The sequence below is a fragment of the Hippopotamus amphibius genome, chromosome X (assembly GCF_030028045.1).
Source record: "Hippopotamus amphibius kiboko isolate mHipAmp2 chromosome X, mHipAmp2.hap2, whole genome shotgun sequence".
In the NCBI taxonomy this organism is placed as follows: Eukaryota; Metazoa; Chordata; class Mammalia; order Artiodactyla; family Hippopotamidae; genus Hippopotamus; species Hippopotamus amphibius.
In genome coordinates, this window is record NC_080203.1 from 119,774,298 (window position 1) to 119,790,140 (window position 15,843).

General features: G+C 37.1%; 1 protein-coding gene across 8 annotated transcripts in view; it reads left to right on the forward strand.

The window, feature by feature from the left end:
* Positions 1-15,843, forward strand: part of BCLAF3 (BCLAF1 and THRAP3 family member 3) — a 50,210-nt gene that overhangs the window by 25,144 nt on the left and 9,223 nt on the right. For 6 of the 8 annotated variants that reach the window (XR_009050299.1, XM_057718439.1, XM_057718438.1 and 3 more), the window contains 6 exons: positions 249-363; positions 1,073-1,136; positions 2,677-2,792; positions 8,172-8,286; positions 9,948-10,046; positions 12,848-13,003. Coding sequence is in view for 6 of the 8 variants with exons in the window: in XM_057718439.1 (XP_057574422.1) it covers positions 249-363; positions 1,073-1,136; positions 2,677-2,792; positions 8,172-8,286; positions 9,948-10,046; positions 12,848-13,003 (665 nt within the window). In the remaining 2 variants the exon portion in view is untranslated. Of the gene's footprint in view, positions 1-248; positions 364-1,072; positions 1,137-2,676; positions 2,793-8,171; positions 8,287-9,947; positions 10,047-12,847; positions 13,004-15,843 lie in introns of those variants that run through there. The other 2 variants (XM_057718443.1, XR_009050300.1) reach the window with 2 other exon arrangements.

Genomic DNA, 15,843 nt, shown 5'->3' on the forward strand with positions numbered 1-15,843 from the left:
GAGAGAGCCACTATCTTTTCCCCCTGGCAAGTAAGCAGGCATGTCGAATCTGTTTACTGTTGCTTGGGCTTAGGAAAGCGTGTGAGCACTACAAATTAGTCTGTGGAATAAGTTTAGGTCCCATATATTTTCAAGAGAAAACAGGTTGGATGTTTTTTAATAGTCCCTTCTTCCTGTGCTTATTATATATAATCTGTTAAGTGGAATTACTTTTACACTGAGATAAAACTTTTTTTTTCCTTTTGCAGCAAATTATTTTCCATCACCTGGAGTTACTCTACATGAGCGTTTCTCAAAAATGCAAGATACACAAGCTGCAGATGTAAATGAAATTAAACTGAACTCAGATCCAGAAATTCACAGGTAATGATTGAATACTATATGCCCATTTAACTCATGGGAGTAAGCCTCAGAACAGATGTGGGAAGGTGCTGCCTGCCTCCTATGCTTGCTGTAGACTAGAACTGCGTTTCCTGCCTGAAAACAGGACTAACCCAAACAGGTACTGGGCCAGTGCACTTGATAGACTAGGCTGTACTAAAGCCATGACTAGCATTGTTTAAATGTGTAGGACTTTGAAAATATTTGCCTACCTAACTTTGATTCTGCTGTGTCTATAGTAATTGCCTACTGAAGTTATCACTGGAAGATGAAAGACAGTTGTCGAGCCATTGAAATCATGGGTTGCTTCATTTGGTCAGAAATGGCTGTTCTGAGGGCAGCCGGATGAAAACATATGTCTTCTACTGCTGGCACCTGTCCAAGCAGGTGGTGCACCCTGTCTTGTGAGCTGAGTTGAATCAATGTTAGAATGCAGTAGATCACTGGAGCCAAGTTTAAGGTTACACAGACTAGTGATTTGAGAACCACTAAGGCGTCACTGTGATGTTGTTTACAGGATACGTATGTCCTGGGAGACTGCCATATAGGTGAAAAACCACCTGGTAGCAGATTTCTTTTTTTTTCCTCCAAGACACACCAGCTTTATTTCAAATTCCATTCTGTTATAATGGGATCAAGGTATCAGTGTATAACATAATTATTTAATTGTAATATGCCTTTATTATTTTAGGAGAATAGATATGTCTTTGGCCGAGCTTCAGAGTAAACAAACTATGGTATATGACTCAGAACAGGTAAGTGAATGTAATTTTTGATGTGAGATTATCTTGTTGTTGGTATACTAATGGGAAAGGGAACTGATCATTGGGAGTAAAAAAGATAGTTAAAGTGCCTGAGGAAGAGTGATTGAGACCCAGGAATCTGAAATTTACAAAGCTCTCCAAGTGATTCTAGTTATCAAAAGGTTGCAGAGAGAACACTGGCAAAAGACAAAAATATTCCCTAAGAGAGCCAGTCCCTAAGGGTAACAGCTTTGTAAAATTGACATAAAATTATAGTGTTTAATATTCATTCCAAAACTTAACACTGTAAAGCTTGCAGAAAGTATGTTCGATACCTATTTTTTCCAAAGCAGTCATGTGGAATATATTTTTAAGTTGTATGTGAAATGAATACAAAGGAACTTAGTTTCATTTGATACTGCCCTTCTGTTTACTGAAGATTGTATGAAAGATTCTATGAAATATGAACTAGCAAAATAATGGAAATAATACTGAATTTTTTTTTATTGTCCCCACCCCTGCCACCTCCCCCTCAATTTCTTTGCTAATTAGAAAAACTATCTTAACTAGCCAAGGGGGAAGAAAACTAGCTCTTGTTTTAGAAGTATATCAAGTTCTAAAAGAACTGCTAATTTATTCATTGAGAGTGAAGAGTTTTTGTAGAGGAGAGATTTTAATACATTTGTGATAAAATATGTAAATAATTTTTTTCACTTGTGAATGGTTATAATTTTTTGAACTTATGGAAATAGGTTAGTTTATTGAATAAATGGTATTTTCAGAAAATTTCTGCCCATCAAAGTACTATAATAAGCTTACAGGAAATTTGAAGATTTTTAAAAAATCACCTGTAATTCAACTACTTAACACAAAATATTAGTTGATCGTCTTTCCTTGCAGTCTTATATCTGGCATTTTAACATATCACAATATGTGCAGTTATGGATGCTTTTTCTTTTTACTTAAACTATAATAACATTCCTTTTATGTAAAATCTCTGAATTCACAATGACCTTTTTATAATTGAAGCTTTGTAAGTTTTAATTAACTTTTTTCAGTAAGTGTTTTTCCATGTTTACTTCCACATAGTCTAGATTATCCTAATTTAAATGCTTGTACATTATTCCTATGACTAAAATTTACCATTAAATTATTCTCTCCTTCTCCTTTAAATTTTTTTCACACTTAACTCACTTTCATTTTTTGGTTATTTTTTAAATATAATGGGTTTTTTTTTGTTTGTTTTTAGGTTCTCTTGCAACTTTATTTTTTAAAACGTTTGAAAACCATCCATAATGTTTTAAATATACGTGGGTAGATAGACTTTTCTTTGGTATAGAGTCCCAGAAGTGGGATTCCTGGTTCAATGTTATGAACTTTTCTGACTATGTATTGTCAATTGTCTCAAAATATTCTTATCAGTTTACACTAGCATTAGCAGGATGAGTACGAGATAACTTACTTAGGAGTTTTACTTAAGGTTCTTGTTTGATACGGTCTTTGTGCAACTAACAGTAATGTGAATGGTTTGTCTTCTGTCAAAATTCCTCAGACTCTGGTCAAAATAATAGATCCAAATGACCTACGACATGACATTGAAAGAAGGAGAAAAGAACGGTTACAGAATGAAGATGAGCACATTTTTCACATAGCTAGTGCTGCAGAGAGGTAATCAGTAGATGAAAAACATCCTGTTATCAGAGAGCTTTTGGTTTTAGCATATTTTCCAATTTTTTGTGTGTGATGATAATTCTCACTTTAGGGTAGGAATTTAATCCTTCAAATCCATTTTATATGTTTAAGTGAAATCTGTTAAAATGTTTCAAAGTTATTCAGTGATCATCATATGCTATTTCATTGAAACAATAAAAATTATGGGGTAGGTGAGTATATGAGGTCTTTGTAATCTGGAGAGAAGTGTAATAGCTTTTTTAATATTAGCAGGAGCCAAGACCAGCAAATTTATGCACTGTTTGGCTCGAGCTGATTGAAACTGACGCATTCTGCCCTTTAGATTCTGGTATTCTTTGAATATTGCAAAATTTCCTGAGGTCAGTGCCATCCTCTTTCAGAACTCTTTGTGGATGTCTGTCCATGAAACAGAGGCAGGTGTATTAGAAAATGCAAAGGAGACCTGAGTTTGAATCGTACCTCTGCCAGTTTACAAGCTGTTTGCTCTTGGGCAAACTTGCTTAGTTTCTGGAGCCTTTTCCTCTATAAAATGAGAATAACCAATTTATGTTGGACAGGTTAGAAATATTAAATGAACTGGCACATACAAAGTGCTTACGCCATGAGTGCCAAATGATTGTTGGTAGATCCTTGTTTTTCTTTCCCAACCCTGTACCTCTTTTTAGAGGCTCTGAGTATTCTAGATTGGTCCCAGTTTACCTCTAGTTCTGAGAACTATGTAGAACTCATGGCAACTCTGGGACCCTTTGTGATTATGAGATATAATTGAATGGGACAAAATTTCCAGTTTACTCAAGGGTCCTCAGACTATTTGGGTCTCCCAGAAAGTGAGAATGTATGAATAGGAAGGGCCAGTGCTAATTCTCTTTCTATAGTCCTTAGTTTCCAAAATTAAGGTGTTTGACTAGACTTTCAAGTCATGTCTATGGCTAACTAGGTCAAGATACATGGAGCTTGTTTAAAACTGGACTTTAAACTGACAGTGAGTTTGGGATTAGTTAAAAGATAGCAAAACTGTGTGATGAGGTGTATGAGACATTTGAAAATAGTTAAAATCTTGTCCCTTGGTAGGTGAAAGTCTCAGTTTCCTAATATGACACGGCATGACTGTGCTTTTTAGTGACACAAACTCTCTGTCATGCTTTTCTTGACTTAACAAGTATAAGAAACTCAATGTACCAAGAAAAAGTTTTTTTTTAAACAGATTTAAGATAATCAACATATTATAAACACCATGTAAGGCTTCAGCATATATCTTCACCCTTTGAGGCGATGAAGAGCTTGGGCAACAGACTTACACCTGAATTCAACACCTGGCTCTGTAGATACCTAGCTATGTGACTGACCTTGGGCAAGTTACTTAATCTGTTTCCTCAGCTGTAAAATAGAGATAAGAATTATATGTACCTCATGGTAGTGGTGAAGATTAAGTAAAGTGATGCATGTAAGCTACAGAGTAGCTGGTCAGCATTGTGTTATTAATGTTAGCTTTGAGGATGGCATTGTAGGGTGCAAAAATGTCTTCCTGCAAGGTGTCTTTTACTGGATCTGTTGAACTGTTTTATTTGTATTGGATGGCTGGTGTGGCATGGTGGAGCCATGAGGATTTTTTTTTCAATTGAGATATTACTTACCCTAAAATTCACCTTTTGAAAGTGAACAGTTCACTAGTTTTTAGTATGATCACAAAGTTGTGGAACTATCACCACTATCTAATTTGAAAACATTTTCATCACCCCAGAAAGAAACCCTGTACAATTAGTTGTCGCCCCCTATTTCTCCATCCTCCCAGCCCCTGACAGCCACTAATCTACTTTCTGTCTGTATGGATTTGCCTATTCTTGACATAAAATTGCAGTCATATAATATGTGGTCTCTTGTGACTGGCTTCTTTCATGTAATATAATTTTTTTATGTTTCTCCATGTTGTAGTATGAATATTCCTTTTATGGCTGAATAACATTCCATTGTATGGATACACTACAGTTTGTTTATCCATTCACTGGTTGATGGATATTTGGGCAGTTTCCACTTTTTGGCTGTTGTGAATAATGGTGCTGTGAACATTTGTATGCAAGTTTTTGTGTGGACATATGTTTTCACTTCTCTTCTAGAATTGGAATTGCTGGTTCATATCATAAATATGTTTAACTTTTTGATGAACTGCCAGGCCTTTTCCACAAAGGGTGCACCATTTTACATTCCCACCAGCAGTGTAGGAGGGTTCCATTTTCAACACATCCTCACCAGCAGTTGTTATTGTTTATCCTTTAAAAAAAATAATATAGGAGCTTTAATCTCTCACTTTATCCTAATTCAATTTCCTTAACATAAGAAAAACATTTTATTTTATCCTTTTATCTTAAAAATGCAATTTATCAAAATTGACCTCATTATTTTTGCGTAAACCTTTTTAATCAAGTCAGTGTATAGATTTGCATAGAAATTCAGAAGAAATGAAATATGATGAAATTATAAATCATAGCATGAAGCTATTTCCCTTCTGTACAATTGTTTTTTTTCCCCTTAAAAGTCGTATGCAGGCTCTGCGTCTATGTTTGCTCACCACTGCCTTTGGGCTCAATTCATATTTGTTGAATAAATGAAGACTTTCCAAAGGTGTAGATAGGGCAGAAGATACTGAAATTGTAATGATTTAGACCTGGATCACTTTTTATTCCCTGATACCTTAAAATCTTTCCCAAGCAAGCCTCACACCAGGGCATTCTGTCTTGTCTCTAAGAACCTGTTGTTCTCTGTTTTTTCCCCACTTCTGACCAGCCTCTTACCCTAAAATCTCCATGTCTCCTCCTGACGTGCTATTTCTCCCTCTTGTCACCAGCATTACTAAGTTCTCTACAGTGTCATTGAGGTGCTGTGTTATACGGGTGTGGTGTGTGTGACAAAGCAGCTTTAAAATAGTATCAGTAGACTTCAAGAAGACATCAAACTGCCTAGATTTTCTTTTTAGCTAGGCAGGTTGTAGAAAACATCAGTTTTTATTTTTGCTGTTGTAACAATCTGTAATCTACTGAACTAGAGTTAACTTTATAAGGATCTTTTATTCATATATTCAACAAATATTTATGTATTAATGTCTATGTTCTAGTCAGTGTTCTAAGTCAGTGCTTAGAATTTTCACCATTTTAAGTATACAATTCATTGGCATTAAGTACATTCAGTGTTGTGCAACCATCACCACTACCCACCTCCAGAACTTTTTCATCTTCTCAAACAGAGACTTAGTACCAAACTAAACAGTAACTCCCCATCCCCCGACCCCCAGCCCCTGATGCCTCTATTCTTTCCATCTCTATGAATTTGCCTATTCTGAATACCTCATACATATATAAGTAGCATCATGCAATAATTGTCCTTTTCAGTCTAACTTATTTTACTTGGCATAATGTTTTCATCCATGCTATATCATGTGTATTTCGTTAACATAATTTATTCCTTTATAAAGCTGAATAGTATTCCATTGTATGGATACACCACATTTTGTTTATCTGTTTTTCTGTTGATGGACATGTGGGTTGTTTCCATCTTTTGGCTATTGTGAATAATGCTGTTGTAAACACTGGTGGTGTCATTTTTTTGATTATAGCCATCCTAGTGGGTTTTAAGTATTTTCTGGTAGTTTTGAGTTGCATTTCCCTGATGACTAATGATGTTGAGCATTTTTTCATGTGCTTTTTGTGTGTCTTCTCTGGAGAAATATCTATTCAAATACTTTGCCCATTTTAAAATTAGATTATCATATTTTTATTATTGAGGTGTAAGTTTTTTTGGGTTTTTTTGTAAGTTCTTTATGTGTTCTGGGTACTACCCCTTTATCAGATTTATGCTTTGCAAAAGAGGCTTTTTTAAAGTCCATTGTTTTTAAGTAGTAGTACATGCTAATGGTGAACATTTGGAAAAATATAGTTAAGTATAAAAACAAAAATATAAGGATTTCTTAATTTCACCAGTCAGGGATGATTACTGTTAATATTTAGTACATTTCCTATCATTTATTTTTTCTGGGCGTATATGTGTATATTTTAAATAAGTGAAATTATCCTCAGTATATGACTTCGCCCCCTACTCTTTTGACTATCATATTGTGAGCATTTTGACAGAATATGGGTTTTTTTTAACATTTCAAAACAATCCTGAGTGACTATTCCATGTCAGGTTCTGGGGTCAGAGCTGGGACCACAAAATGAACCAGCCGCAGTGCCTCCTCTGGAGGGATTGCGCCTTGCTCGGTGAGAAGGTGCACCAGTAGTTACAAACACGAGTGATACTTGTGAAGACCCCAAAGTGCTACATGTGCACATAGCAGGGACACCTAGTCTGCCTCAGTCAGATCTGGGAAAGCCTTCTTGGAACAGGTGCAAGTGGCGCTAAATCTTGAGCTTGATCTGAGTTGGAAGGAAATTACAGCTGAAGGAACCGCACGGGCCAGCATATGGAGGCAGGCGAGGTTGTGTTGTGTGCTGGGAGCCGCATGGAGCTGATGTTCCCACAGCTCAGTGTGGGTGGTGGGCAGATAGGGATGAAACAGCCGGCAAGGCTGCAAGGGCGTGAGCCAGAAGGGCCTTGGGGGTCAATGAGGAGGAGTGTGGATTTTGTCTCCCTGTCAGTGGGGGTCCTGTGGGAGGGGTGCAGGGGGGCCAAGGCCATGAGCCGTTTGTTCGCCACAGAGCCGGAAGGCTCTGAGGAGCACTGTGGGAGAGGCGGGATGTGACAGGGAGAGGACCCCTGAGGGCTATGGGAATGAGGCCCCGGGGTCAGAGGAGAAAGAAGCCCAGGGAAGGAGCTCCCTCCCAGGTAGGGCCAGCTGGGAATAGCCCTTGGTGGCCTCCTGACCTCACTACAACAGGAGAGGGGAGCCAGCAGTATCAGAGGCCCCAGCTCTGCCAGTTAGCAGGCCTGAGCCACTCACCTGCCTCTTCTCTGGAGCTTTCGCCACTGAGTCTGTTGGCAAGGGGGCCTTTCACCATTGCTGCCAAAGGGTCTACAGCTGTGATTATTTTCCCTCAGGAAACGTATGCTCTCTCTATGTATGGTTTCGGGGATTACAGGCCTAGGAAACCTGTCCTTGGACTTTAGATTAAGAACCCTGGTCCTAGGAATATGGTTTTCCCCCTAACTTCCAACTTGTCTAAATAATATTTGTTGAAAAATGAGGGTTTTAGCCCTGATAACTATTATTTGTAATTTTAGTAGTGATAGAGCATTGATATTTTTTTTTTTTACTGTTATGCTGCTTTAATTGTTTCTGAAGGGTGTAGTTTGATTTCTCTTGTTTATTTGTTGGATAAACATAAACTAATGAAAATTCTTATTTTCTCTCTTTCATTTTATTAGGAGAGATCAGCATTCCAGTTTTTCAAGGTTGAAGAATACTCATGTTGATGGATTCCAAAAACCTACATGTTTTGTAAAATCAAATTTTAGAAAATTTATTCAGAAACCTTACTTGGTACGATTGCAGTTCCAACTGTTTTTATTTTTGTATGTTCCTTCTCACATATATCTATAGGTACAGGAATCACCAATGTTTTTCATAATGTTTGTAACTGTTCATTAAGTAAGTGTTATGATTCTGTTATTCAGTGTTAAGATTCTGTTGAGGCTTATAGTTATTATGACCAAAGAAATGATCATCTCATTTGATTTAGCAGGATTTTATTGCATTTATTATAGTACTAGCTTTCTTAAGTTTTTTTGAAACAACTTTATTAAGGTATATTTTACATACCATAAAACTTACCCATGTAAGGTATACAATTTATAAATTTACCAAGATGTGTAACCATCACCAAAATCCAGTTTTAGAACATTTTCATAACCCCTATTAGAACCCTCAGGCCTATTTGTTTATTCCCTGTTCCCACCCCCAGCTAACAACTAATCTGCTTTCTGTTTCTAAAGATTTGCCTTTTCATAGGGCAGTTCACAAAATGCCAGGTGGCTTCCATAAGAGCAAGCAAGTGACAGCTAGAAAGATGGAAGCCAGAGTCTATTTGTAACCTAATCTCAGAAGTGATATCCATACTTTGACCATACTCCATTTGTAAAAAGCAAGTCGCTAGATACAGCCCACACTCAAAGGAAGGGAATAACATAGGGGCCTGGATACTGCAAAGTGGGAATGATTGGGAGCCTGGTCTGAAGCCCCCTGGAACAGTCTTCCCACTGGCCCCCAATGATTCATATACCTTCATGTGCAAAATACACCCCCTCCCTCTCAAGGTCCCCCAAAGTCTCATCTCATTACATGTGTCTTTACGCACTTATTCAAATGTATAGGCTTAACGTAAACTCAAGGTGACTACTAGGAAAAGGGTTTTATGTGACTTTTCTTAAACTGGGGAGAGAAATAAAGGTGTAAAAGAGGAAGATTTGTGAGATGTACAGACTCCATAGCAAATGGAATAAATAGAAGGTTATATGACTATTGATTTTGGAAAAAGAAACTATCTTCAGAATGGGCCCCATCTTTTCTGTTCCCATCATAGGCTTTAGGTTCTTTGTAGTTACAGTCTTAATACTCTGCCTTCTGATACTTTCCTAGTGATGGCAGGAGCATCAACTCAAAGCAGGTACCTGAGTCAGCAACACCTGCCTCCTACAGCATTGAGAATTTGTGTTCTCAGACAGTGGGAACTCTTTAGCAACTCCTAATAATAATGGGTTTCTTTCTCTTCTGGATGCCTGAATAAATACTAGATTTACAGGGCATTTTCTAAAAGTCACCCATTGTGTTATACAGGTGTATGTATTTTGTTATACTTCTCACATTGATGAATTAAACTAGCCCCTCACAAACTAGCATGGGTTACATGAAGGAAGATTGTGTATGTTCATACAGCTAAACATGCTACATGTTTTGTATTCTTAATTCCATGCATTTAGAATGTGTATTTTGCGGGGACTTCCCTGGCGGTCCAGTGGTTAAGACTCCGTACTTCCAATGTAGGGGGCGCGGATTTGATCCTTGGTCGGGGAACTAAGATCCCACATGGCACTCGACATGGCCGAAAACAAACAAACAAACAAAAAAGTGTATTTTTTAAATGGTAAAATGAACTTTTAAAAATAAAACAGTGTATTAACCATACTAATACTTTCTTCATGCAGAATTATCATACTATGCAGAGAAAAGACGTCATTACTCACAAACCATTTGGAGTTGAGGGAAACCATCAAAACACAAGGGGCTTTAGAAGACCTTTTAAGGTAAAGTGTTATTTTCCACCTAATTCCAGCTTTGGGTTTTTGCTTTGAACATAATGTTCTAAGTGTTAGTAAATTAAAAGCTCTTTTTGTGATATTTCAAATAGTAGCTTTTAATTAGTATTTCTGGATTATAGTTAACTGTAATCAGTTTAATGATGACCCCTTACTCAGGACTTGATTTTCCATTTTTTTTTACCAGTGGAACCCTGTTTCAAATATTACATGGAAACTCAAATACATAAAACAGATCCAGATGGAGTGGCTCTAGGTGGAGAGGTGGGCAAGGTCCCAGACCCTCCCTTTAAGCCTGCCTCTTTACCTCTAAGATGTAAGCACATAGCTGTAGAGCCTTCTCCAAGATTCACTGATTGAAAACCCTGCCCATAGACACACAACTCTCAGAGGCCTCCCGGATCATCGGAGAAAGACTCTGGTCCAGCATGCTTTGTTAAAGCATATTTCATTGCATTCTAATTATTTGTACAGCTATGTCTAATGTCAGTGATACTTTTAATCAACCAACATGTTTGTTTTTCCAGAACACTTTATCCTCCCAAACATATGGAATAAGAATTATAGTGCAAAGTGTTGTATTTCTCTCTCCTTGCTCTCAGAAGTTGATGTGCTTTTTAAATCCATTTTGACTAAATTTTCTGTTTATGATAGGTTCATTCTTCATATTTTTCCACTCTGCAGTGTCTATTTCCCCTTCCCCCAAAAAGAAAAGAAAAGAACCTGAGGTGTTTTTTTTTTTTGGTGAAATTAGCAGGCAGTCTGGCTAGTTAGCTCATTAGGAGGCAGTTAGTATGAGCAGAAAGGTAGTATCTCCAAACCATAGACTAGGAGTGTACTTGAGTGATCTTCTGTTAATACCTTGGCTTCTTGAGTCAAAATTTCTAGATGTCAAAAGATTTTTTTCAGGGAATTCCCTGGCGGTCCAATGGTTAAGACTCCATGCTTTCATTGCAAGGGCCCAGGTTCAGTCCCTGGTCAGGGAACTAAGATCCCACAAGCTGTGTCACACACCCCCCCCCCCACCAAAAAAAAGATTTTTTTTTTCCAGTGGGAATAACACAATTTGTAGCCATTGCATAGATAACATTTTTAGCCAGTGGTTCATGTACCTAAAAGTATGTGTGACATTAGGTTTTCAAAAATAGCTAGGGCTATAGACTGTATAAACATGTTTTATACCATATTTTAATCTCTTCAGTAATGAGGCATAAAATCAACTAAAAATGTAATGTCTGCATAACTTAGAGACAGTGTAGCTGGGCTTTCAGATTTAAGTTTTTCCTGCATGTTACACTTCTCATTGGTCAGATATAGTTGATTGTAGTAATTTTTCCAAGACTGTTATAAGATCTATTTCCTGTTACCCATTCGCTTTAAGGGAAATTTCTTTAACATTAAATTATTTAAAAAATGTTTTTCAAAATATGTGCATTAATCTTTCCTCTTGACCAATCATTTAAAGCTGTGTAATGTTATAGGATTGTTTAGAAGTTCACAATTCTTTATAGTAAAATAGAGGGAAGAAATAATCTTCCTAAGAAAAGGAGCTATTTCATTAAAATTTACATTTTACGTAGATTGGACTAGTTCAAAGCCAGATAGTAATCACCTTATTAAATATGTAAAACTGGGCAGTGTAAATCTCAAGATTAGCTCTGATGTATCAAGTTTGTGCAGATAGTTTTAACAAAATTATAGTGTCTCATTATAATTCTGTTTTACCTGAAATTGTTTGTAGTCTTAAGAAAATAAGTGGAAAATAGGCCTGGCGTAAATACTTTTTAATGAACATGTGCTTCATTATGCATTACCTACCCATTTGGTAAATCATTATGGAAAGAGGAATCTACTTAATTTTTATAGTTGCTCCTTTGTAAGATACCATTTGTACATGTCCCACAGGGGACACACACAGATATTCATTGTCTTCTACGTCTATTGTAATACTGGACAGTATGCAGACCAGGAAATGTCATGTTAAGTGTAGCTCTTATCTTGAAAATATGTATTGTAGAGGGATTTTTATGGTAAAGAAAGATTGACTCAAAAGTACTGACAAGAGGGACTTCCCTGGTGGTCCAGTGACTAAGACTCTGCACTCCCAACGCAGGGGGCACGGGTTCGATCCCTGATCGGGGAACTAGATCCCACATGCATGCCGCAACTAAGAGTTCTTTTGCTGAAGCTAAGAAGTCTGCATGCCACAACTAAGAGTTCTTATGCTGAAGCTAAGAAGTGTGCATGCCACAACTAAGAAGTCTGCATGCCACAACTAAGAAGCCTGCATGCTGCAACTAAAAGATCCCGCATGCTGCAACAAAAACCTGGCACAGCCAAATAAATAAATAAATATTTTTTTAAAAAAGTACTGACAAGAATAAAGTTAAGAGAGTTTTTGATTCTTAAATAGATGTTGATGCTTAATGTCTTCCCCCGCCCATTTGGGATTTAATATATTTCACTATGAATCAGAAGGATAATTCTGAGGTTTTTAAAGTTGTATTTTTCTTAGTATGATAAATTTCAAGAATTTCAGAATTTAACTTAATCGTTTTAAAAATTCATTTTATATAAAGTATTTTTTAAATTATTAGTATACAAAGTAAACTAGGAAGCTAGTTTGAGGAAAACATACATTATTACCGTCATTAACCTTTTCCCTCTAAATATCTGTGGTACTTACAATTAAGGGCAGCTCTAAGTTCAGACCTTTTTCCCTTTCTTATACTAATAAAGTAGATTTGGAAGCTGTAGTTTTAACATTTAATTATCTTTTTCCTTTACAGACCAACTTTAGAGGTGGCAGATTTCAGCCCCAATATAAATCAGGCCTAGTACAGAAGAGCTTGTACATTCAGGCTAAATATCAGCGTTTACGGTTTGCTGGTTCAAGGGGATTTATCACTAATAAATTCAGAGAAAGATTACTGAGGAAAAAAAAGGTTAGTTGGATTATGATCATTTAAAAATGTTGAGTGACTTTTGAACTCCTGTAGTATCTATGTTTAATAGATAAATTCAGTTTTTAATTTAATTTTGACATAAGAAACAACCTAGATATTAATGTTCTTATTACATGATAGTTGAAAAAAAATTTAAAGGAATAAGGGTAAAAGACTGTTTAATCTTAAAATGCCTTAGCTATTATACCTCAAATACTTTGAATATGCTAGCTGTTTGAACTTTTTACTTTAGAATTTCTGTTGTATGGTTAATCTTTGAAATGGAAATTCAGGTAAAGACTTTCAGCTGATATTTTAGCCTGATATAATATGAATTTTCTAGTTACCAAAAAATATTGAACTGACTACATAAAAAGGGTACATAATTGCACAATACACTAACTTTTTTCCCCATTCATGTTTTTTAATTGTGATAAAATATATATAACATAAAATTTGCCATTTTAACCATCTTTATACAATTCAGTGGCATTAATTACATTCACAGCGCTGTGCAACCGTCACTACTATATGCTAACTCTTACTATTAATGAAAAGTTTCATTACTTCATAATTTGGATTGTATACTCTTTTAGTTGTGAATTGACTTTAAATTCACCATGTTGGTATTTGAAAATGCAGCATAAATATCGTATAAAATAACTTCTGCATACTGTATTTTAAATGAGAACAATAGTATATCTGTTAAGTAAGGCATGTTTGTCAATTTTTGACTCCTTTTTATTAATAATTTGGGGCTAATATTTTCTTCTGAGAAGTAGATGTATATCTAACGTTGCTATTGAATAATCCAATTATTGTTTTATAAATTTTCTAACCTTCAGTGTTCCCATAAATATTCATGCTTGTGAAGCCTTTACACTGAGCTTATTTAGTGATTTTAGTAAAACGTATTTTTCAGAAGATGGACCAGTAGAATGGAGTTGACAACTAATTTTTTTTGAAGCTTTAGAGTTGAATAGAATATCTTCTGTAACTTCTCCCACCCCTCAATTTTAACTCAGTACCTTAGAAGAGGTTTTTAATTTCACTGTGTATATCACTCTCTTGGTGTTATGAAAGGCATCTCTTATTTAAAAACGTGAGTATAAACGTGAGTGTATCTCTTATTTTCCCCTCTCATGCACCTCCCTATGTTGGATCAAGGTGCTGCTTCTCTTCCTGTCTCATGTGGCAAGTTTCTTTGCAGCAGATCTTCTAGGCATTCATCCCCAGTCACAGGTCCCCTGATCACAAGTGGCAGTCTGAGTGTTCTCAGGGAAGCTGGTCCCCACTCGAGGAGGAAGGCTGAGGCAAGCCTTTTCCTCAATTGCAGGGTTGGGTTTCAGGTATGTATTGTGTGTTTCTCTTCTCTTCAGCACTCAAAGTGCTGAACTTTGAGTGTTAGCTTCATTTAGCTCCATTTTTACCTCTGTTTTTTAGATGATTTGGGGCTCCTGACTGCTTACTTGACTGTCTGCCTCAGCCTGCAGTTTCTATATGCTCATTGAACTTGCTCCATTTGTTCATCCTTTTCTTTGCCTCAGCTTGCCCCATTCCTGCTGGCCACCCAGTTCTTCCAGACCACATTGCCTGCCAGCCTCACTTAACAGCCTGCAGAAACCAGACATCAAGCCTTCATCTTAGGACATAACAAGTGTGTCCTAGAAAGCGCCACAGCCTGCTATGGGTCTTCAATCTTTAGGGCCTAGGCTATTTGTATCACCTAAAATGTAGAAGCTGCAGTTAGGGTCCCAGGCAGTTCATGGCCTTACCTTCCTCTTGCTTTTCACTGCCAACTGAGTGCTTTAGAAGTACTACCCACACACTAGATTTTTAAAAAGTCAGTGTCTACTACCCTTTGTCTTGGATCTACCATTCTGGATGCTACTTCATAGATGTTTGTGTTATAGCTACTTCGACATGAGCTTTTCCAGCCTGGCTACTGTCAGTGCCTGCAAGCAAGCCAGAGCCAGGCTTTGTATAGATTTGTGTTTGAACTAGGCCCACCTCTATGAGCATGGTGTGAAATGAGGCACCCTACTATTAGCACCCTTCTGAACAGTTGGGCTCCACACTCTCCTAACCTTTAGGGAAAGGAATGAGGCATCGCATCTGCTGTTTCTGCCAAGGTCTGAACTAAGGTACTTGAGGCTTACTTGGCCTTAGAGCTGTCCTAGTAGTATTGTGCTACTCTGGAACCCCGTTGCATGTGTACAGACTGACAATTTAGACCAATTACTCCATTTTACCTTGGCTTTTATGCCCTAAAGAAAAGAGGTGAAGGCCTGGAGTCTTTGGTTTCTTCCAGTGTTGCTTCATCCCAAGGTTTAGCACTGGAGGGGAGCTTAGAAGGTCCTGCACTAGAGAGAAACCTTAGTCCAGGCAGCATCTGTACACTGCTTTGGCTTTTTGCCCTACTAAGGAGTTCATTCTTTTCATTGTTAGACCACCAGCTAGATTAAGGATGCATGGTTAATTAATTAATCTAGGTGTCCTGGAACTTCTTCAGCCTGAAATTAGATATGAACCTATGTATTTCCATAGGCCTCAAAGTCCACCAGGAAGTAGACTGATCTTGTCTGGATTCCTCACTCCCCCACCATATTGAAATGTCTGGGCTGATCATTCATGGCTTGAAGTTCTTATGATGTTCATCTATATTATAGTCTGGTTAATGTGCCATCAGATATGTGCTTCTTGTGTCCAGTACAAAACAGCTTCCGGGAGGAGTGGGGGAGATCCTAGATGTGCTCCTAATATATCCTCTTGTCCACTTACCAGAACAATTGTGGCTTCCCTAAAACTGCATTAGTTATGAGCTGCCTACAAAGTAGTAA